The sequence below is a fragment of the Gymnogyps californianus genome, chromosome 5 (assembly GCF_018139145.2).
Source record: "Gymnogyps californianus isolate 813 chromosome 5, ASM1813914v2, whole genome shotgun sequence".
Classification (NCBI taxonomy): Eukaryota; Metazoa; Chordata; class Aves; order Accipitriformes; family Cathartidae; genus Gymnogyps; species Gymnogyps californianus.
In genome coordinates, this window is record NC_059475.1 from 45,683,314 (window position 1) to 45,704,315 (window position 21,002).

The 21,002-nt window shown below is 46.8% G+C and overlaps 3 protein-coding genes across 4 annotated transcripts in view; 2 read left to right on the top strand and 1 right to left on the bottom strand.

Moving 5' to 3' along the window:
- The window catches only part of FLVCR2 (FLVCR heme transporter 2), a 42,693-nt gene extending 39,445 nt beyond the window's left edge, over positions 1 to 3,248 (top strand). Inside the window, exons 11-12 of one of the 2 annotated variants that reach the window (XM_050897870.1) lie at positions 616 to 634; positions 1,801 to 3,248. In XM_050897870.1, coding sequence (XP_050753827.1) covers positions 616 to 634; positions 1,801 to 1,857 — 76 coding nt within the window. In that variant the 3' untranslated portion in view covers positions 1,858 to 3,248. The remainder of the gene's footprint in view (positions 1 to 615; positions 635 to 1,800) is intronic. The other variant, XM_050897871.1, reaches the window with a different exon arrangement.
- ERG28 (ergosterol biosynthesis 28 homolog) lies at positions 3,120 to 6,208 on the bottom strand. Its single transcript, XM_050897872.1, has 4 exons — positions 6,016 to 6,208; positions 5,723 to 5,813; positions 4,347 to 4,465; positions 3,120 to 4,177 (listed from the first exon to the last, which is right to left on the bottom strand). The coding sequence occupies exons 1-4, from the start codon at positions 6,146 to 6,148 to the stop codon at positions 4,098 to 4,100; spliced, it is 423 nt and encodes a 140-aa protein (XP_050753829.1). The 5' UTR covers positions 6,149 to 6,208; the 3' UTR covers positions 3,120 to 4,097.
- A 1,042-nt stretch (positions 6,209 to 7,250) lies between these two features.
- Positions 7,251 to 21,002, top strand: part of TTLL5 (tubulin tyrosine ligase like 5) — a 140,970-nt gene continuing 127,218 nt past the window's right edge. Inside the window, exons 1-8 of the mRNA XM_050898285.1 lie at positions 7,251 to 7,398; positions 13,345 to 13,454; positions 15,975 to 16,057; positions 16,897 to 17,003; positions 17,570 to 17,700; positions 18,256 to 18,338; positions 20,359 to 20,428; positions 20,709 to 20,793. Coding sequence (XP_050754242.1) covers positions 7,307 to 7,398; positions 13,345 to 13,454; positions 15,975 to 16,057; positions 16,897 to 17,003; positions 17,570 to 17,700; positions 18,256 to 18,338; positions 20,359 to 20,428; positions 20,709 to 20,793 — 761 coding nt within the window. The 5' untranslated portion in view covers positions 7,251 to 7,306. The remainder of the gene's footprint in view (positions 7,399 to 13,344; positions 13,455 to 15,974; positions 16,058 to 16,896; positions 17,004 to 17,569; positions 17,701 to 18,255; positions 18,339 to 20,358; positions 20,429 to 20,708; positions 20,794 to 21,002) is intronic.

Consider the following 21,002-nt stretch of genomic DNA (forward strand, 5'->3'; position numbering starts at 1 on the left):
CCCTGCCTCCCAAACTTCCCTGCTCCCTTTCTGTGCTTACTGTGTGGTAAGCAGCCTTCACCTCCTGTCCCAAAGCCATGGGGAGGCTGTCTGCATGCCCTTTTCCAGTACTGCGACTCCCAGCTGTGAGAGCAGCCTTCCTTTCTCAAGGTGGTGGAGCCTTGCAGGCTGGCTGATCTCCTAAATCTCTGTTCCTGTAGCTCCACAGCAGGTGAGTGGTGTTCAGACTCCAGAGGTGCTTGGGGAGCCTGTTCAGGGTTGCCAGAGCGCTTCCATGATGCATTCTGGTGGGGCTTCCAAAGCCTAAATGCAGCTTTCCCCTTACTCCTACCTCTGGCACTACTTGATGCACCCCCCTACCTCTCCTGCTGGTAGGAGTTCCCTCTTTGCGCTTCCTGGCTTTTGCTTCCAGGCATCTCTTTGAAGCTTTCCTGATCTCCTCTGCTTTGGGATATTGCTGCTGACCTCTATAAAACATTTTCACCTGCAGTTTGCATAAGAGGCGACTGAAAATGAAACTGGTTTGTATCTCTTGCTTCCATGCTGCCTGGACTTCTCTTGAACTGCACTGGGGATGTGAACCTCTTTCCCATGCACCTCTGACTCCTGCCTCAGATGTCAGTCTTGCCCCACAGTGAGTTAACTCGGAGCCCAGGCTGTGGGAGACTCCACATTTACCCTTACAAGTCTGCATGCTGTCTTCTGAATCGCTGACAATTGGGGTGTCTCACCGTAAGCAGAGTCAGAACTTGAAGAGAGGTATCTGAAATCCCCTGGGAGAAGGAGAAGTCTCGGGTTTAATCCTAACACACCCCAGAAGGGCTCAGCAGAGAAGGTCATCAAGCTCTACCCAGGAAAGCTGAACTAGAATTGTGAAAGTTTGGCAGTTTCATGCAGCCCAGGATAGGGTGGTAATTGGGCAGCAGTCTCAGTTGTCCTTGCTTTTCCTCTGGGAAATGATTCTACAGCTCCCTCCATCTTAAGGGAAGGAATTGTAGGAGGGTTCAAGTAATCAGGCTAATTCTTCTATAGGATTTATGCAGAAAAAACCTTGTGTATGTTTGCCTCATTTCTTACGGCTCTTTAAGATATGAGTAATGAACTTCGAAGAAGGCCTTATCTGTACCACTCTGTGGAATTATCCCAGCCGTAAGTCCAAGCTGGGGACAAAGAAGAAGCGAGGCAGAGGGTGCCAGCCCTGTATGGGGGGTGGGGATGAAAAGACTTGAAGATGAGCAGAACCAGCAATCTGTCTGGGAGTTGAAGAGGCCCTCAGACATGCCAGAGTAAGGACAGAGAGGAGCTAGTTGCTGTGCTGAGCCTTTTGAGGGTGCACAGGATGCAGGTTCTCTCTGGTGCTTGCACAGACCCTGCGCTGCCCCATGGCATGAAGGAGGACTTCCCAGTTCCTTCCCTTGCCCAGGGAACTGGCCCTGCAGCTTTACCACTTCGAGGCTGATCTTGCGTCACAGTGAAATGTCTTCAGTGAGCTGGCTGTGGGGCTGATACCTGGGCCTGTACAACTTCTGTGAATTAACTGTGATCTGAGGACTACAGCAAGTAGCTTAAGGGAAATAGGACTCTTACTCTGCCCTGCTGCCCCAGTGCCCCTTGTCTGGGCAGTAGAAAGGTCTGGAGGAGGGAACCAGGTGCACTCTCTGAGGATGGTGATTCTTCTTTGGGGATTTCTGCACACTAGCAGGGAGCTGTGAATTAGCCAGCCTCTGGCCAGCTTGTCTCTCTGAAGCCTGGGTCTAGCCACCCAGGATCCTAACCATATTGTTTTTCTCTGACTTGCAGAAAGTGATGCCAGGAGCCTGCACTGATCCCATAGTCCTTGAGGAATCAAAGCTGTGAAATGGAGGAGTGGCAGAGCTGGGAGATGCAGCCCCCTCATTCCCGTCTTTGCTACCTACACCATCCTCCTGTTACATGTGCATCACAGCAGGGGGGCAGCCTCAGGACAGGAGCCCAGTGAACCGCTTGTGGAGAGTGTGAAAGAGCAAAACAAAAAGGGAGTTGCTCTCTTCAATTATACCTCTGCATCTTGCTGTTTTGGAGAATTTGCTGCTTGGGAGGAAAAGTTGGGAAAACCCACTGCTTCCCCCCCATCCCACCATGTATGCTTGGAAAAGAAAAAGCACACATGCTGAGAAAAGCCATAGTTCCAGGCTAGCGCTGAGCACATAAGGGTGGCACCCTGCATGTGGCTGTGTGTCCTCTCACAGGCAAGCTGTGACATGAAATGCAGAAGCTGGACCATGCTTACTCCGTGAGCAGCCCTGGAAGAGCTTTCAGCTGGCTCCCAGGAAGAGGGATTGCTCTGCCTCGGCGCCTGTGATGCTCTGTGGTGCACAGGCGACGATAGAGGCCTCAGCATATCACCAGCAAGTGCAAAGCAGTGCCTCTGCCACTGCCAGCTCTGGTTTTATTATGTGGCTCATCACTACACTAGCAACAGGAGTGAGTCAAACCACAAGCTCCCTGGGCTGAGGACTGTGTCTTCCTCCTTAATGATAAAGTGCCTTTTGCATGTTTCAGCACTACATAAAAACTTTTGTGAAGTGTTATATTGAGATAACCAGCCAAGGCTGTGTTGCTCTTCACAGCCAGAGAGGGGTTTGAGTATGATGGGAATCCAGATTTGCTCCAGTGTGAAAGCTTCCCACTTTATAACAGAGCACAGGAGAAGCAGCCCTCTTACCAGCATTTGTGTCTTGTAGACACTGCCCCTCTGAATGCTGCTGTTTATCTTCAAAGTGTAGATCCTTATATCCCTTCTCCTTCCTTTCCAGCATCCCTCCACTGGTGGAGACATCAAGTGTCCTTATACTCCTTAAATCACACAGTTATGCATATGTCAGTGGGGGGGGGATACACACAAAAACCACAACCAGGTGGAATGGATAAAAACAGTCCTCTCTGACAGACCATTTCTGACAAAACATTTTTTGGGTGAAATGATACAGTCTTTTGACACATTAAAAAATTCAAGTCCTATCTTTGATAGTTTGGGATTGAGGATGGGGGTCTAAAATGGCTTTCAAATATAAGTTTTTATATAAAAAACATTTGAAGTGTACAATGAAACCTGACACATTCATATTAAATGGTTGAAACAGTCTACATCTGACTCTTTTAATAGCCTGAAATGTTTTGCAGAATGGAAAAATCATCTTTCTGCCCACTGCTACTGTTGTGCTCTTTTCCTCCCTTCTGTGTTTTTCCTTTCTTTCTTCTGCACATGCACCGTCTTCCCAGCTAGGAGATCCTGCTGGTTCCTTCCTACCTTCTGTGCACTGCCCATCTGCTTTGGGCATTATTTCCTCTTGGTCTAAGCAACCTGTTCCTGTTTTCTCTGTCTTCTGTAGTTATAGCTCACTGCAAAGGTAGCTCAGTCCTTGCTCACAGATGTATGCAGTTTGCTGTCGCCAGTATGCTGCGGAAGCAAGAGCTGCAACAACTCTCTTCGTGTGTGTGTGTGATGTGAGCAGTCAGACCTTGAACTTTGTCAGGAGGAGTCAGGGAAAGGGGTTTGTTGTAAAGAGAGATGATTTATTCTGCAACATACAGTAGAAACTGCTGTTTGCTCTGAGGTTGTACATCCTCTACCCGCTGCTGTGTAGTGGAAAGACAGACATAGCGCCCTGCAGTTTTCTGTCATTTATTAGAAATGGCCCCTGAGGAACACACATATGTGAGTTACACAGCAGTGCTGGGGCAGCAGACATTCTCTCTGGTCCAAAGTGTTCAGTGGATCCTGGGTAGCTCTACACCTCCTCCCCACAGGTACACTGGGAGAGAAGCCCTTAGTGCACTGGGCACGCCTGAGGCATTGCCTGCTATCCTCCGGGGAGGCAGTCACCAACTGCCCCCCTGCAAGCTTTGACACAAACTCCTCTGGGACTTGGTCTTTGACATCAGTCAGTTAAAATGTTGCCTGGACAAGAAAAAACACTTGGTAATGAAGAATGATTGACAGAGTCCAACATTGACCCACCAGTGGGACTGGTGTCCTGGAGAAGTTCAGCTGAGCTTTAGTGGAAGTTTGGCAGTGAAGACATGAGACAACGCTGACCTACACAGGGCCCTCAGCTTCAGTTTTTCTTCTTGTTTTGTGACAGTGCTTCTACCTCCAGGTACTGCAGCCCAATCAACATCCCCAAGATAGAGAAACCTGTGATGGAGACACAGGATGAGTTGTGTAGAAAATGCTGGACAGGAGACGAGACATTCCCTCCCACCATCCCCTCCCTGCCCGTAGCTCATAGCCCCATGGAGAGTGTTTCTCAGGGGTCATAGCTCCAAGGGGAGTTTGTGGGGGGAGGATGCAGAGCTCTACTTACTTGCTACCATGAGGGGTGCCATAACTCCAATTGTCAAGGCTGCAGTGTGGTAAATGAAGACCTCGGAGAGGAAGTGAACAAGGGCCAAAAAGAAGGTGAAGAGTGTGATGTAATAGAGGCTGTTGGAGAGCAGAAAGAAGCAGGTTATCATATAGCCCATAGTATGGGCACAAGCATGGCTGAGTGGAAAAGAGGCAAACCTGCATGCTGCCCCATCTGTCCTCACTGTGACAGCACGGAGGGCAGTTGGTCCCTTGCCTAGTGAGGTGCAAAAGCTCCCTGGACAACAGCTGAGAGGAGAACAGGGCAGCGTGTTCAATGGTGCATTGAAAGTCACAGGCATTATCTGGCCTGAAGGCAGGTGAAGAGGGGAGAGCAAGGGTAGGGTACTGGTGAAGTGAGAAGCACGTGCACATGCAAAAAGAGGGTGAGAACTGGATGAGCCAAGAACTAGGGCAAAAGGACTTGGCTGACTCCAGGGTGCATCACCCAACACATCTTCCCACCTGTGCTCTGCTACCCTCTAGGGGCCACAGCTGTGGAAAGGGAGCCGGTCCAAGAGATGCAAGATAAATCCTTCTAAGACACAACTGGCTCCAGGGTAATTGGTATTGCCACCACCCCCTAAAAACAGGTAATTGAGTCCGTGTACCTCCCTACCACAGACAAGTCTAGGCAATCCAAGGACACGCTGCCAGATGAACAGTGACTTCTGCTGCGGGGCTGGGGGAGGCGGTGACAAAAGAGTGAGTTCTAGCAACCTCCAACACAGGCTTTGTCCAGCACAGACCCAGAATCAGCCTGCTTGGAAATCCCTCTCAGAAATACTTCTGTTACCACAGGGAGAAATGGCCTGCCTCCCACCACAGCATCAGGCTGCACCTCAGGCCTTGTCCTCAGCCTCAGATAAGAGTGTATGAAAGAAAGCAGCGGGTTAAGACCACTGCAAGGGGCCTCTCAACCTGCCACAGTCTTTAGCTGAGCTGTCATAGGAAAAGAAGTACCGAGCATCAGTCAGACCACAGCACTGCCAATTGCTTAATGTCAACAGAGCAGCAACGCCATCAGAAGATGCTTTCCAACCTGGCACTCAGAAATTTGTGACATAAGAAGTTCTCAGATCTACCAATTTCTGCCTGAGCTAAGAAACAGAACTCAAATGCACAGGCTCTCCCCACAGAGGCAGAAGGGAGCAGCAGTTAACACACAAATCCCGCACTGCTATTTAAGCTTTTTTGGGGGGACACTTTCAACCCTACAGAAAGTTCAGGAACAGCTTTTGATTCCCCACTTCCTCTGCGCTGCCCTCTAAGCTAGCTGCTCAGGTTGTGACTAGCAAGCAAACCAAAGGATTTCTCCAGTGCTCCTGTACATACGTCCTATTGCGGATGTCGATGGCGCAGAGACAGCGGATCACTGATGACAGCAGGGTCCAGACGCCAAAGGTCCGAGCCTGGAGCCCGTTCACTGCGCAAAGAAGGGGGGAGCAGATGGAGACCGCGCCCAGCCCCGCTTGCCACCCCCCCATCCCCGCCGGGGAGGCGCACGCCGGGGCAGCAGGCGGCTCCCGGGCCCGAGAGCAGCCGCTGAGGCGGGGCCCCGAGGAGCGCCCAAGGCCCACGGCTGGAAGGCGACCTCCAGGCCTCGGGGCGGCCGGCGCGGCCCTTACCGAGGCCGGGGCTGGCGGTGTACAGCTTCTCCGAGAGGAAGCTGTGGTCGCGGAAGCTCTGCAGGGTGTTCCCGGCGGCGATGACCGACACCATCACCAGCCAGCTGCGCAGCACGTTCAGGAACCGGCTCATCCTCCCGGCCGGCACGAAACCTGCTCGCAAGGACCGGGCCGCGATCACCGCCCGGCGTCGCCCGTTACCGGCCGCGCTCTCTCACCGGGGCCCCTCCCGGTCCCGGTCCCGGCCCCCTCCCGGTACCGGAGCGCACGCCGCCGCCTAGCACTCCGATTGGCCGCGGGCGCGCCGCTCCATTCACGCACCACGCTGACGTACGGGCCTCCACTGCCAATCGAATCCCTCACCGCTCGGGAGGCGGTCCCGCCCCCTTGGCCCCGCCCCCCTTGGTCCCGCCCGCCATGCGGGAGGAGGTGGAAGCAGCGGCGGTGGGCGGAGAAAAGGCCGGGCGCGCGGCTGGACTATTTGCGCCTGCGCACTGGGGCGGGCGGGGGGCGCCTGCGCAGTGGGGACGGGGCGGGGCCATCGCCCGTCGGTTGTTGTAGTAACGGGGAAGCGGCGGGAGGGGCCGCGGGTGCTGGGCCGCCGTGTCCGCCCGCCCCGCCGTATGCGGGACCAGGTATGGGGAGCAGAGGGCTGAGGGAGCTGCTGTCTCAGGGCGAGGGGCGGTTGGCCGGCGGCCCCGGGGCTGGAGTCGCGGTCCCTCGGGCGCTCCCCGCCGCTCTTGCTTCTCCTGGGGCCGCCACCGGGCTCGGCCGCCGCGGGGTAGGCTGGGCCCCAGCCGCCCCTCCGGGCGCGGCCGGGCCGGAGGGCTGTTCCCGGGCCAGTGGAGGCGTTACAATATCCGGCTGACCCCGGACGGCGGGGAGTCTCGGCGCCGGGGAGAAGCAGGCGTTTCCCGCCGGGCCGGGACTGGCCAGCCTGGTGCGATTCTGCGGCCGGAGGCAGGGCAGGGCAGGGACGCGCTTCAGCGGTAAGCGCCTGAATGACTCTCGGGCAGGTGGGGAATAATCTGCTAGGAAGTGATGCTTCTTCCTACACTCCCCTGGCTAGGAGGTGACTTACAGCCTGTAACAAGCTTGTTGATAGTCCTGTGAGAAATACATATTGACAGGAGGCGGGAGTTAAGTTATCTCATTTCTCTTGTCCTTCTCAGCTATGCATTCATGCTTTTAATCCTTATTGCAGGTAACTGGTCTTGCAAGATCCCTTGAATCTGCAGGAAGGAGTCTCAGAGGCTACTGAGACTGGGCTGTATGAAAACTCCCAGAGGAAATGCCAGTTGGGATGGCTCGAGATCTGGAGGAAACTGGCTCATCCTCAGAGGAGGAGGAGGAAGAGAAGGAAGATGATGTAGATGGGCTGGAGTAAGTACGAAAAAACCCTCTTAACTGTTTCTATCTCCCTGTGCTTCCTGCAGGATTTGTACTAATCTGAAAAGACACTTGCATTCCTTACCCTCCTCCTACCTATAAAGCAGAAGGTGGTTGGTTCGGGCCTCAAGCCTGTGGGCAGGCTACCTACATTTGTAGCCTAAAAGACCACCATATTCATCAGGGTTGGAGGTGCAGCTCTTCCTTGGCTACTCTAAAGCCTGTAATTTCACTGGTCTCTTCCTGTCATGTTCCTAAGCTGGGAACTTTCTTGATGATGTTTAAGAAAATGAAGGAAATGACTGTCCTTTCTTTTTGTTTGTTTAGTTTTTTGTTTTGTTTTAGTTTTCACTTCGCTGCAGAGAATGGAAATCTTCTGTACAGCAGACTGATATGCAATGTTTTATGTCCTTTTTTAAAAACGGTCTTGTGAGAACTCAACTGCTAGAGTTCTTATTGCTTAGTAGTGTGTGTTTGTTCCATCTTTGTTTAGTAACTTCTTTTATCTTTGCTTGTGAAAGGCTCGCTCCCTTATGCTTTCCCAGAGTGGAATCCCTTTTGTGTTTCAGCTGGACCTACTTTAATATGTCCTGTTTGTTTTCTTTTGGGTGCATATTATGACTAAGTGTCCAGTGGCAAACTGCAGTGACTTAAGGCATTTAGAGGAATGTTGCTTCATACCAGGTAGCTGGCTCAGACTTGCCAGACCCTCATGGATGGAAAAGTCCAGAACTACCTTCACCTAGAATGTAGTTGTAACCATGTGTCTGCATCAAGTGACTAAAGGTCATGCTAGGAATGAATGACTGTCACCTGGAGGATTGAGCCTTACTGCAAATCCTCAGGACAGGCTTAACATAAACTCCCCTCCTGTTGCCTCAGCTCCTTTCCCACTTATATAAGGCTCTGGCCTGTAGTGTAAATTCTGGAAGCTTCTCGAGTCCCTTCCAGCTAATTACACCCCAGTAGTTGTTGTTTGTTTTTTTTTTAAATTTTTTTTTTCTTTAGAAATGGTGGAAGCAGATAGGAGTGCTGTGAAGTTAATTTGTCTGCGTGATAATGGTAATAACTTGGTTGAGAGGACCAAGGTTACACTTAAGAGTACTTACTTGTCCTGGCATCAGAAAGTTGCCCTTTTATCTCTGTTCCTGTGTTCGAAGTGTAGGAAGTGTTTTGTCTTCTGTAGTTTCTCCAAACCTTTGGCAGACAATGATCGTACACATTCTATAGACAAATGCTTTTGTGTATCTCTGCCAGTCTTTATATTTCTTCTTGTCTGTGTAGATAGAGATGTGTCTCTCCAACCCCTCAGTCTCTGTTTTCTGTTAACTTTTTCATGGTTCCATTTCCTGGCACAGTGAGTAATAAGCAGTCTGAGTTTTATTTGCTTAGGGAGGTTGACAGGTTTTCTTTCTGTGATCTTAGGATTTTATATAACAAATCTTAGGTTTTTTTGGTGTGTCCTTAATTCCTCTGAGGAGATGATAGTTCCCAATGTAGTCTTGTTGTTTTGGACAGAACTGATCACTGTATCTCGGAACATGTAGCTTGAGTGGCTGGCTGGGGGCATCGCTGTTGAATTCTGGGCTTGCATTCCACTGCATCTGGCAGAAATTAAAAAGGAAGAACACACAAGTTCATCCTTTGTGTTGAGCCAAGCCTGTTCTAGTCTCTCAAACTCTGCATGAGTGCCTTTGTGCACTTCGGAGTCCAGGACTACAACCAGGCAGCATGCACTGGTTTACGGTTCCTAAATTGGAGACTGGAACCTGCATTATAGGGTCTAGCTGTGTGGATGCCAGCAATTATGGTTTATCCTGAATTATAGATCCTGTTTTCAGGCTATAAATCCGGAGAACTGTAGCTGTGAAAATTCATAGGGTTTCTCCCAAATTACACTCAGTAAAATAAATACAAATTAAATGGAACTCTGACTTAGACTGGCAAGACCAACCCAAAAAGAGGATGATCTGGAAGATTCCCTTTATGGCTGAGTACCAAGGGTGCCTAGCATGTGTGTGTGAGTCAGCACAGGCAGGGCGTAGGAACAACCACAAAACCACGGCTGAAATGCAAAGAGCAAGTTTTTTTTCCCGTTACCTCGCCAACTGGGAGATCCCCGAAGCAGCACCCAGGCAGAGGCACACAAGTGGGAACGCAGGCACCGTGGAGCTCGGTCCTTGCTAGAGGATCACTGAACCTGCTGTTTGCACCTGTTTTTCAGGGATTCGCGCAGGCGTAGTTTACCACCATGCTTTGACCTTTCCCACAACAGGGCAGGAATCTCAAGCATGTTCGATAGGATGCCTCTAAGTCTATCACAGGCCTATGTTATCTGAACACAGATGTTCTACTTGTCAAACACACAAGGATAGACAACAGTTAGAATGATACATGTATTTTTCTACACCCCAGCTGCAAGTCACTTGAGTGTGTTTACAATCTTCCTTGCCGATCTTCCGTTATTTTCCGACATGCAGCCCCTTGCTCAAGGGACCACTTCCATTGGGGCTGGTAAAGCTGGAGGTGTTCATTTGGGCTTGCAGGGTGTAGGGTGGGGTAATTTACAGAGGCACATAATAAATATACAGAAAAAGGAATAAACATATCCCTACAGTAATGCTTTGAATCACGTGTCCCAGTCATCCTGTCAGGGAATTAAACCACGCAGCCAGCCAGGTACCACCAGTAGATTGTTTCATTTGATGCATTAAGTCCTGGAGATATTGAATGTCATCCTCTGTGCTGGCTGATTCATCAGTTATGTTGAAGCAACACATGCCTTCAAAATCAGAGCAGTGTTTATGGTGTCAAAGAAGGAGATGGTCCACTGCCACCTGATTTTGTAATGTTCCTTGGCATACAGCTGTTACCTACTTGGAAAAAATAGCAACGAGGAACATTAATATAAAAACCACTTAGCATAGTATAATTCTGTAATACAGCTACTGGGGTTGGCATGCCAATGAAACACGCTGTCAAGAGATCTGCAGCTGTTAATCTCCCCTCAATACAAAGGACAGATGAGTTAGTTACAGTAGAGGCCAACCAAATCCAAGTATTTACATGGTGATCTCGCGAAAATGTATCCAGGGCACGTGCTTGTAGTACAAGACTACAAAGCATGACGACCCAACCTGTGATAAGGGAGGAAAACAGGAGTGTAGTCTCCTTCTAGTAATACATACACCGTTGCTCCAGCTCCCTCAGCTATTACTCCGGGTTTGATAACCTGATGTAGGGTAATTGCCCACACGGATTGAAGAGCTACGGCTTGCGCTTTTTCAGATGGAACTTCAGTTCGATGTTGGGTTCACGACACCAATAATACTGTTCCAATGCTGTCTCCTCTAGATAAGGCACAGATATTTGTTGAAGATACCTGAAGTACAAGAACTTGAGAATCTGATATCAACAAAGAATATAAAATAAGAGAAGTTGGGGTACAGAACCATATGGCATTCTCGGGGGTTATTATATGAATCTTCACATCTAGTCTAATAGATCCCAGTCCCACCACACAATGTATCGGTGTAAACAATTCCATTTCCCCTGTAGTTAATATTTTGGGAGAGAATGGGTTGTTCTAATGCTTCAGTTGTGCTATGTTGATTAGCATATTTGGTGGGTTTAGCAAAAGAGAGTCCTGACACCGTACTGAATACTGACACCAGCAGTGAATACATATCACCACCCCTGCGACAGGGGCAGGGGGCCCATGTAATCAACCTACCAGGTACTCAAGGTCCACTGACCCCGTTTTATCTTTCCCCATGGCCTATATAATGCCCTTAAATGTAGCTGTGTACAAATAGTACAATTATGTGCGCATGCCTTATAAATATGTAATCGCTATCAAAAAGCATTAGGAAGATCTGTCACCCCCTTCCAGGGCTGTAAATTTTTGCTGATTTTTTTCTATAGAGCTAACCATGTCTGGTACCGTAACTGCAAGTGGGAGGGTGACTTTATTTAATTCTCTGTAATCTACAGTCATTCTCCAAGTGCTGTCTGTTTTTTGAACAGGCCAAATAGGATTTGGCAATTTTGGGGGACCTGCCAAACCTTCATTTCTGCTGTTTTGGCATTTGCCAGGTAGTGCGTTGCCTTGAGATGGCACGTGGGGGTGGAGGGTGGGGACAGAGTTGGCGGTGGGGCCGGGAGTGGTTGGCTTTTTTGTGTAGGTGCTAATTTTCACCATCAGCAAAACATTTCTGATGTTGTGATCCCATCTATTTCTGATCGTGGGATACTGCCTCATACAAGATCATTCCACACTTGTTTCCTCGTCACCTGTGATGTAACTCCTTTTGGTTTTGCTGGCTTTCCTTTATCCACCACCCGCACAGATGGTCCTGAAGTTACAGCCTGAATTTCCCTCAAGGTATTTGCTAGGGCGCCTACATTACCAGTAGCATTTGTGACTGCTGGTATAATCAAGGGTTTTACTGAGCCAGGTGCTCCTCTCAAAAGCTGCGTTTTGATACTTCTCGTTACTGTTACCCTGTCTGGATTGTATCCCATCATCAACGCATAAGCCATTGCTGTTCTCAGGATGTTCCCAGGCACATCAGAGTAAATTGATAAGCAGTACAGCAAGCGGCGAAAGCAAAAAGCAGCCACTAATGAGCGCTAGACTCTAACATACAGTAAGGCAAGCAAGCCCCATGGCAAGCACAGAAGCCTGCCGATTAATAGCTAAACAGCAATAACAACTATAAATTCGATCTAGCGCATTCCAATCAAATCTGTCATTATCTTGAACCCTTCATGCCCCACGTTGGGCGTCAAAAAGGACTGTCGTGGTTTAACCCCGGCCAGCAACTGAGCACCACACAGCTGCTCGCTCACACCCCCCTGCCCCTGTTTGTTAGCAATATGCGTTATCAACTGTTCTACAGTGTCTTGCAACCCATAGCACTGCTTTGCTTGAGTAGTAATTACTTCCTGTGCAATTGCCTTTGCATCTTGTAAAGTCCCGACTGCCTTTTCCAGTTCTCTCATTTTACTCTAATGCAACAACTTCACGATCAAGAACTCTGAGACCAGTAACTAATAACCATCTCAATCTCCCCGCTAACTTGTGAGAAGAATCTGATGCCACTTTCCATGGCAATCCGCACATAGCCGTTTCAGTTGTCTGGGGGCTAACCACCGCCCCGTCATCTATTTCAGGCAATGCTTCTGGCGGAGCCAATGTAGCTAGGCAAGTGGCCGCAGGGGTCCAGCGCTCAGAACTGGGCCATCTCGGAGTACGGGGGGTCATGGCCTCTCCAGTCCCTGACTTTTTTGCCAGCCATGCCAAGCTATGCTTGTTGCTGGATCCTGCTGACTATGCCAAATGTGTGAGTCGGCACAGGCAGGGCACAGGAACAACCACAAAACCATGGCTGAAACGCAAAGAGTAAGTTTTTTTTCCCGTTACCTTGCCAACCAGGAGATCCCCAAAGCAGCACCCAGGCAGAGGCACACAAGTGGGAACGCAGGCACCGTGGAGCTCGGTCCTTGCTAGAGGATTGCCGAACCTGCTGTTTGCGCCTGTTTTTCAGGGATTTGCGCAGGCGTAGTTTACCACCATGCTTTGACCTTTCCCACAACAGGGCAGGAATCTCAAGCATGTTCGATAGGATGCCTCTAAGTCTATCACAGGCCTATGTTATCTGAACACAGATGTTCTACTTGTCAAACACACAAGGATAGACAACAGTTAGAATGATACATGTATTTTTCTACACCCCAGCTGCAAGTCACTTGAGTGTGTTTACAATCCTCCTCGCCAATCTTCTGTTATTTTCCCACAGTGTGTTTGCCTGTGTCCTGCCGACAGGCTAGGTGGGCAGGCATGGGCAAGTATGGAGAATTGCTCTGTCCTCATTGTAAGTAACTGTTGTTGTGTATGAGGCTCAGCAGTTGCTTATACTGATTATCTTGCCATTTCAGGGATCATCCATGTATCAAGTGGACTGGTGGTGGCTGCAGGCGGATCCCTGTCTTGGTGTTTCATGCTGAAGCCATTCTGACCAACGACAGCTACCTCCGCCTAATTGGAGGTGGGTGCAACTATGTGCCAGCTTTTGGCCTGAAGGCATGAGGTGGAAGTCTCTTACCTGGATGTTCCCTTCTCTTTGTGGTGGGGAAGAGGACGTGGTAGGAAGGAAACTACAGTCCTCTCTTGCCTCTGAGCACTGAGATGTTCAGAAATGCTTGATCAGTTGGTGAATGTTTATCATGTCTTTGGGTTGTGACAAGTGTCTCTATTTGTCCCTCCGTTGGGTCCTGATGTGTTTTGAGTTGGAACTGTCTGCTTGCAAATTGAACTTGGAGGCCATGCTAGAACTTACAACCACAATATAAATTCACTGCTCTGTAGCTAAGAAATTAGTCAGACATTGCAGTGAGTTTTGAGAGGGTTTCACTGGGGAATAAAGCAGCCAGCCCCACAGTGGTAAGAACAGTAGTAAGCTGTAGTAACAAATCTCTGCATCTGCAGCCTCACAACTGTGAGTAAGGCCATAAGCAAAATGATTGCTGCTCTGGCAGCACTTGAGTCGGGAGACCAAACCTGTCTAGTGTCAAATAAGGGAGAGCCTCTACATAAGAGGCAGAGTTGTTATAAACAGTCATTCTGGATTGCGAGAGTTAGTACTTGCGGGTGTGTACAGCTGGGAGCTCGTTCTGGATGTGCTGAGTTGGAGAAAAGCTAAAATATACTCAGCTTCTTTTTGTGAAGGTGCTGACACTCCTTTCTTCTCTTGCTTCTCCCTTTCTTAGGTAATTGGTGCCCTCATTTCTAATATCCTATCCAAGCAGAAATGCTTCTGGCTCATTGGGGTAAGGGGTGGAGAAGGTGATTTGTGTGTGGAAACTCCTGATCCTTTTCATGTGAGTTTAAAACATACTTGAATGGTGGCAGAAGCTGATGGTGATTGTAACTTGTATCCTAACTGGAATGTGGTGTCTCTTCTGCTTTTTCTCAGGAGGTAGAGGCTTTTCATGGTTTAACAAGTCTACTGCTGAATAGTGCAACTTGTTAAATTTCATTGAGCTTTGTCTGGTCCCAGATTATGATACTTCTTACTCTTTTCTTTAGACTTATTTTTATTGGTAGAACATATTTCCTGAGGTTTAATCTAATCTTCATCTTTCTATTCTCAGTTTGAAACAATTTGTAAAGTGCCTTTTTCAAGTGATTCTGTATTATATTCTGTTGCAATTTCTGCCCCTGCTTTCTTTGAACTCTTTTAAGGATTGCCACATCCTTTTGTATGATGAGCCTCTAGTCTTGCTACTTGCTTTCTGTTTATCTTATACCTCCAGTGCTCCTTACTGCTTTTGTTTTTATGACTTTCTACTTGGATAGTGATTTTCTCTTTTTCTTTCCTTGTCCTATTTACTTTATTTCCTACTATTTTTTGCAGTTATTTATTGGAAGATCAGTACAGGTGAATGAGACGTGAACAAAATTCAGTGTTTTATTTTGGGTTTTCAAGATCTAAAAAGTGATCATATAAGCTGACTATGTCAATGAGGGGCATATGGCATGATTACTTTTAGCTAGGAATACCAATCTTGAATAGAGAAGAAAGCACTGAAATCATGTTTGGAGTGTTACAAAGCAGTCTATATAAAGAGCTGTTTAAAAAAAAAAAAAAAAATCTGGGCATTTGTTAGGATGTCCTGTGTTTTATTTTGATACGATAGGGTTCAGTGATGCAGCAATATTATACCTAAGGATTGATGTAAGTCAGTTCAATGCCGTCATTGGAGTTAATGCCCCAAGAGATGGACAGGCATTTCCTGTCACACTTTGCCTGTTATGTGCTGCTACTGTGTGGATGCTCCACTGTGGGTTAGGTGCAGCCGTACTGTGCTGAGTCTTATGGTGCTCTTGTCCTGATTTTTGGCTGGGATAGAGTTAATTTTCTTCTTAGTAGCTGGTATAGTGCTGTGTTTTGGATTTAGTGTGAGAATAATGTTGGTAACACACTGGTGTTTTAGTTGTTGCTAAATAGCGCTTATCCTAAGTTAAGGATTTTCAGTTTCCCATGCTCTGCCAGCAAGCAGGTGTGCAACAAGCTGGGAGGGAGCATAGCCGGGGCAGCTGACCCAAACTAGCCAAAGGGATATTCCATACCATAGAATGTCATGCCCAGTATATAAGCAGGGGGAGTTGACCAGGAGGGGCAGATCACTGCTTGGGCATCGGTCAGCGGGTGGTGAGCAATTGCATTGTGCATCACTTGTCTTTTCTTGGGTGTTATTTCTTTTTTTGTTATATTCCTTTTCAGTACAATTATTATTATTGTATGATTATTATTATTATTAGTTAGTAGTGTATTTTATTTTACTTTAGTTATTAAACCGTTCTTACCTCAACCCACAAGTTTTACCTTTTTTTTTCCTCCTCCCCACCCCACTGGGAGGGGGGAGGGGGAAGCAGCTGCATGGTGCTTAGTTGCTGGCTGGGGTTAAACCACAACAGCTCTTCTCTCTTCTTTTGTAGCATAGGTAACTTTGGTTTATTCTTCTAGGTGCAGACTCTAATACCGTGTCTCTTGCCCTCTTAACAGAGCGCTACCACCTGTCCTATAAGATTGTACGAACAGATAGCCGTCTGGTTCGAAGCATTCTGACTGCCCATGGATTCCATGAGGTGAGTGCAACGAACTTCAGATCTAATTACATGCTGGGCTGGGAGGTGGTGATGATGATGATTATTATGTTTTGGGGTTTTTTTTGTGTTTTGTTTTGTGGTTTGTTTGTTTGTTTTGGTTTTTTGTTTCTACTCTGCAGGGTTAGAACTGCGAAGTTGCTGTGGACCCCCTTGAGGTTTGTTTTTTTTACATACTCTGCCAGTCAGACAGGAAATATGTCATGATTTTACTCTCTCAAAGGAGTACCCTTTAGTCTTCAGCCTGAAAAATTAGGGAAAAAGGGATGCTGAAGTTGCGTCATGTGTTTTTTCTCTTCTTGCTTTTAAAGCGTCATCTCACACCCTTGGGAAGATCTGAAGGATTTAATCTCTCAGCCTTTGCAAGCTCACAGAAGCATTGATGTAGTGTTTCACGTTTCTCTTCTAGCACCTGTCTGGCTGTAAAGAATGTCCTATATGCAGCTAATGACAGTTTGAGAGATGTGTGTGTATGGTGGATTTTCTTCTGAGTAACACCAAGTTAAGGAATTGGTCTCACAAGTTTCCTGAAGAAATCTAAAATGCTTCACAAATTGGGTTTAAACAGTCTATAAAAAGAACAAAACCACAAGTTTGTTTAGAAAAATATGACATGGTTATTTCCTAGCACCACTGTACAGTAGCTTAGGACAGGAGTCTGGCTAGAGTTGCCCTAATATTAGAGATGGGTAGAGGAGATTGTCTTAAACTAGAATTGCTTTGATCTTATAGACATAAGGTCACAGTCTGTAGGACAAGTGGTGGTGCTTTTCATTAGTTCTATGGTTTTATGTGTGTGGTGTTTTTATGTTGCTTTTTAGGTGCACCCTAATAGCAGCGATTATAATCTCATGTGGACAGGATCACACTTGAAGCCCTACTTGCTGCGTTCCCTTACAGATATTCAGAAAGTCAATCATTTCCCTAGGTAAGACCTTAATATCATGTTTTGCTCAAGAGCTTTGTGATGGTTTGCAAAAATCTGAACTGGTATAGTCTATTTTTTTTAGAGCTATCTATGATACTGTAAAGTCCCAATGCACTGGGCCTGTGCCACATGCTGTCTTCATTCTAAATGGTCTTTGGGGTTTTGGGGAGATAGTATGTAAGTTGAAGTGCTTGTCTGTAGCCCAAATACTGGATTTTTTAAATTTTTTTTTTTTCTTTATTTGGTGGTATAAGTAAAGTATTTGAGGCTTTGGGTTCTTAGTTACAGAGATAGTCATATGGCATCTGCTAAAGTTTACAAACACCTTTACAACAGTTTGCTGTGCTTCAGTCTGTCTTGGGAATTGCAAGAGATGCTACAAATGAGGATGGATATTAATACGACCATAGGACAGAGACAGTAAAACTGAAGAGTAGTTGCAGGTTAGGGTTTAGACATCTGACAGGGCTACAGATGCTTTAGTAACTAGGATGAAGGGTTGCTGTAATGTGCATTTTTTTTCTGTGGGGAAAAAACAGATACAGTCTCTTGTTTTGGGACTTCAGGTCATATGAACTGACACGAAAGGACAGACTATACAAGAACGTCAGTCGTATGCAGCTGGCCCATGGATTCAAGACGTTCCATATCTTACCTCAGACCTTTATCCTCCCGACAGAGTACCAGGACTTCTGCAGTAAGTGAATGGCTGATGATGCCCAGACCTAAAGCAAAAAAACTGGGTGGGGGGAAGGGAGTTACTTTTAATATCCCATCCTGTTGATCATGCCAGCAACAAAATTAGAGGAAGCTGGAAAGGCAGTGGAAAAGGCCCACATGATTTCTTTATATAATTTCTACTCTGCTGTTTACTCCATGCCTGTGTAAGTCCTCAAGAAGCTAATGTGGGCTTAAGGCTCCAGAATTGAGCTTTTTTTTGTGCACAGTATTGTTGATGATCAACTTCACAATATCCCTGACTAATACCTGGGAGTACTGAAGAGAGAAGTGCCAAAAGGAGGCATAGGGCAGAGAAATGAATCTATTGGAGCCGCAGGAGGGGCTTCAGGGAGGGGCTGTAATAATTGCAGTGAGTCCCAAGGGGTAAAATAGGACATAAAAAAAAGTAGACTTTAATCTCCTCATGGAGTTCTCTAAAGCTTTTACTGTAGGCAACATTCTTGGGTCTTGCTCCTCTGTAAATAAGCAAAATGGAGGATGTTTCAGACTTGTGCTGTTTTCTTTTAACCAGATACCTATTCTAAGGACAGAGGCCCATGGATAGTGAAGCCCGTGGCCTCTTCCAGGGGTCGAGGTGTCTACCTGATAAACAATGTAAGTGTTCAGCAAAAGGACTGCTCTTCAGTAACACTGTCTGCAAAACTATGCCAGCTTCCAGGCAAGGGGCATGGAAACGTCTAACCAGACACTGGCCCTACTCTGGATTTCAACCATACATTGGTGCGCAGTTCAAGAGTCCTGAGCAGCTGGCAAAGCCTGCCTGGGCCTATGCTGCATAACCAAAAGCAATCTATTTCTTTGTATGCTGTGCTTATCTTGCAACCTGCTTCCAAGTCTTAGCTTATTAGGAGCAAGTTCATGCTTCCTGAGACAGTTTGGGAAGCTGTGCTGCTTCCTGCTCTCCTTGTGGCTGACAGTAGGCTGGCCTTGGGAAGATTCCCAGAACTGTCCTTAGTTGTTTCCCTGTGTGACCTAAACAGTCCCCTTGTCTCCCTCTTCCCCCTGGAAAAGACCAGTTAAAATGAAACCTTATGTGATACAGTAGGATGTGTATCAATCTTAGAGCTGTGTTACCTAAATGCCAGTGTGCCCTTACTGAGGTGTAATGGGGATGGTTCTTCAAATTCAATGTGCTGGTTATAGTGTCTTTTGCCCTTTTGGGGCTTTTCAGGGAGTTAGGTTGTCATAGGTAACAAATACATCTGGGCAGGAGCCAAACACATGAGGGGATTCCAATAAATATTCTCGGCAGCAAAACTGACTGGTGAGTCATTTTGTTTTCACTCACTCAAACCCTTTTAGCCTCCCCTGCACTGAAGGGGTCATGCTGCCTCATCTGTTCTCTACTTGGATCATTTCCCATAAAATAAGGGAGAAATTCGCCAAGTGTATGAGGTAAGTATTTCCAGAGCTGCAGTCAGATTTTTCTTTGCTTGAAAGAGAGGAACAAGCTCAGGCTTATATGGCAGTTGGCCATGAACTGGGGAAAAGACCCTTCTGGGACCAATCTCCCTTTGTGTATATCTGTTCCAGAAACACTTCAGCTAGTTTGGCCCAAAGACTTCAGTTTCCTTCAGTGTGATGCCATTAAGGGAGTGTCTTCTAGAATCTCATCACAAAAGTGTTTAAAAACAACAAAAAAGCCCAACAAAACAACAAACCTTTGAATTTCTCTGATCCATAATAAAACAGGCTGTCACTTTTGTGTGATGTGCTGAGGGAAGTTGAGCTTGTTCCCTCACATTGTATATGTGCACTCTATATGCCTAGACTTCCTGCTCATGATGCTGGTGATGTGGCTGAATACATACAAAATTGAATAAAGGCAGGATGACAGGGTTCTCTTGGCTCTTTTGCAAACTGAAGGCAAGAAAACATTTTGCAAGAAACTGTTTGTATGAGTAGTTAAAACTGGTTACAAGAGAGAGGCTTGCATACAGCAAAAAGTAAAAGCTTTTTCAACAGGTCCCATGGCTTTGTGATGTATATTTGTCATAGATAGAGCTTTCTGTTCTGAGCTACAAGGGTAGCATCTTCCTGGTACAGTAGCCCCTGCTGTGAACTGAACCTCAGTAGAAGGTATTTACTCATGTAGGCAAAAAGGTTGGATACCAACCCAGGATCTAGCTATAAATATCACAAGTTGAGGAGTCATTTTGTTCACTTGTGACTTCCTCACTGACTGTCGTTACATACTCCTTCCAGTGTCTTCTAAACCCCTCCTCCATGTGTTTGGTTAAACACTTGAGAAGCAAACAGAATGACAGTCACTTCTTAGATGTAGGTTTTTTTCCTGCCTAATTGACATCATTGCCATGTGGCTGTTAAATCTGTATCCTACTCTAAGGAGCACTTAAATGGAAGATTCAGTGGGCAGTTTTTTTGGCCATGTAATAATTCCTGGGCTTCTGGTTAGGATCTAATTACCTTAAGTGTGTTGTGACTGATGGTGGTGTTTTTTCATTTTGTTTTTGTTTCCTCCCTCCCCAGACATAGTTCTTGGTACAGAGTGGCTTTAGGAGGGAAAGGCTGAAAAAACTGGTGGGTTTGATCTAGTCATCTTATTCCTTAAGCCTCCTGTTTTTTCACTCTTGAATTCTCTGTTCTTCTGTAGCCAAACCAGATTGTCCTGGAAGACAACATCCTGGTTTCTCGTTACATCAGCAACCCCCTGCTCATAGATGGTGAGTGTGCTTACTCTTTCCCTAACCCCACACCTGAGGATCTCTGCAACCTTTGCAGGAATTTAGTTGAATAATTGAGTGGTTTGTCTTCCTCTAGTACGGGCAAAACGTAACTAGAGAATTCCTTAAAATCTGGAAGCTTTTGAACTGGGAAAGCTTCAGGCATCTATGTCAGCAGCAGATAATGGTTTATTGCTCTTGGGGTCTGTTGAAATTCCTTGACTGGATGTGATGTCTGAAAGATATTTGCAGTCACTGACTCTTGACAACTGTATTTCAGATTTCAAATTTGATGTGCGCCTCTATGTTCTGGTTACATCCTATGATCCACTTGTCATCTATCTCTACGAGGAAGGATTGGCCAGGTAGGGGAGGTTTCTTCTTTCTCAGTGTAACTGCACTTGGTGATCCAGAGATGTCTTGGCTTGCCTCTGTACTCCTGACACAATAGCAAATGAGGGAAGTGCCAGTTAGGGAGTTCTGTGGAGTTTAAATACATGATACTTCATCGTGCTGTGTCCCATTAGTTTTCTTTATATAGGTTATAGGATCTTTAGGGAGGGACTTTATTACA

Excerpts from the sequence above, each read along its gene's own strand:
- ERG28 (XM_050897872.1), bottom strand. The coding sequence starts at position 6,148 with ATGAGCCGGTTCCTGAACGTGCTGCGCAGCTGGCTGGTGATGGTGTCG. Across the intron at positions 5,814-6,015 it reads CACCGCCAGCCCCGGCCTCG|TGAACGGGCTCCAGGCTCGG; the intron begins GTAAGGGCCGCG and ends TTCTTTGCGCAG. Across the intron at positions 4,178-4,346 it reads GGCACCCCTCATGGTAGCAA|GTTTCTCTATCTTGGGGATG; the intron begins GTAAGTAGAGCT and ends TCTCCATCACAG.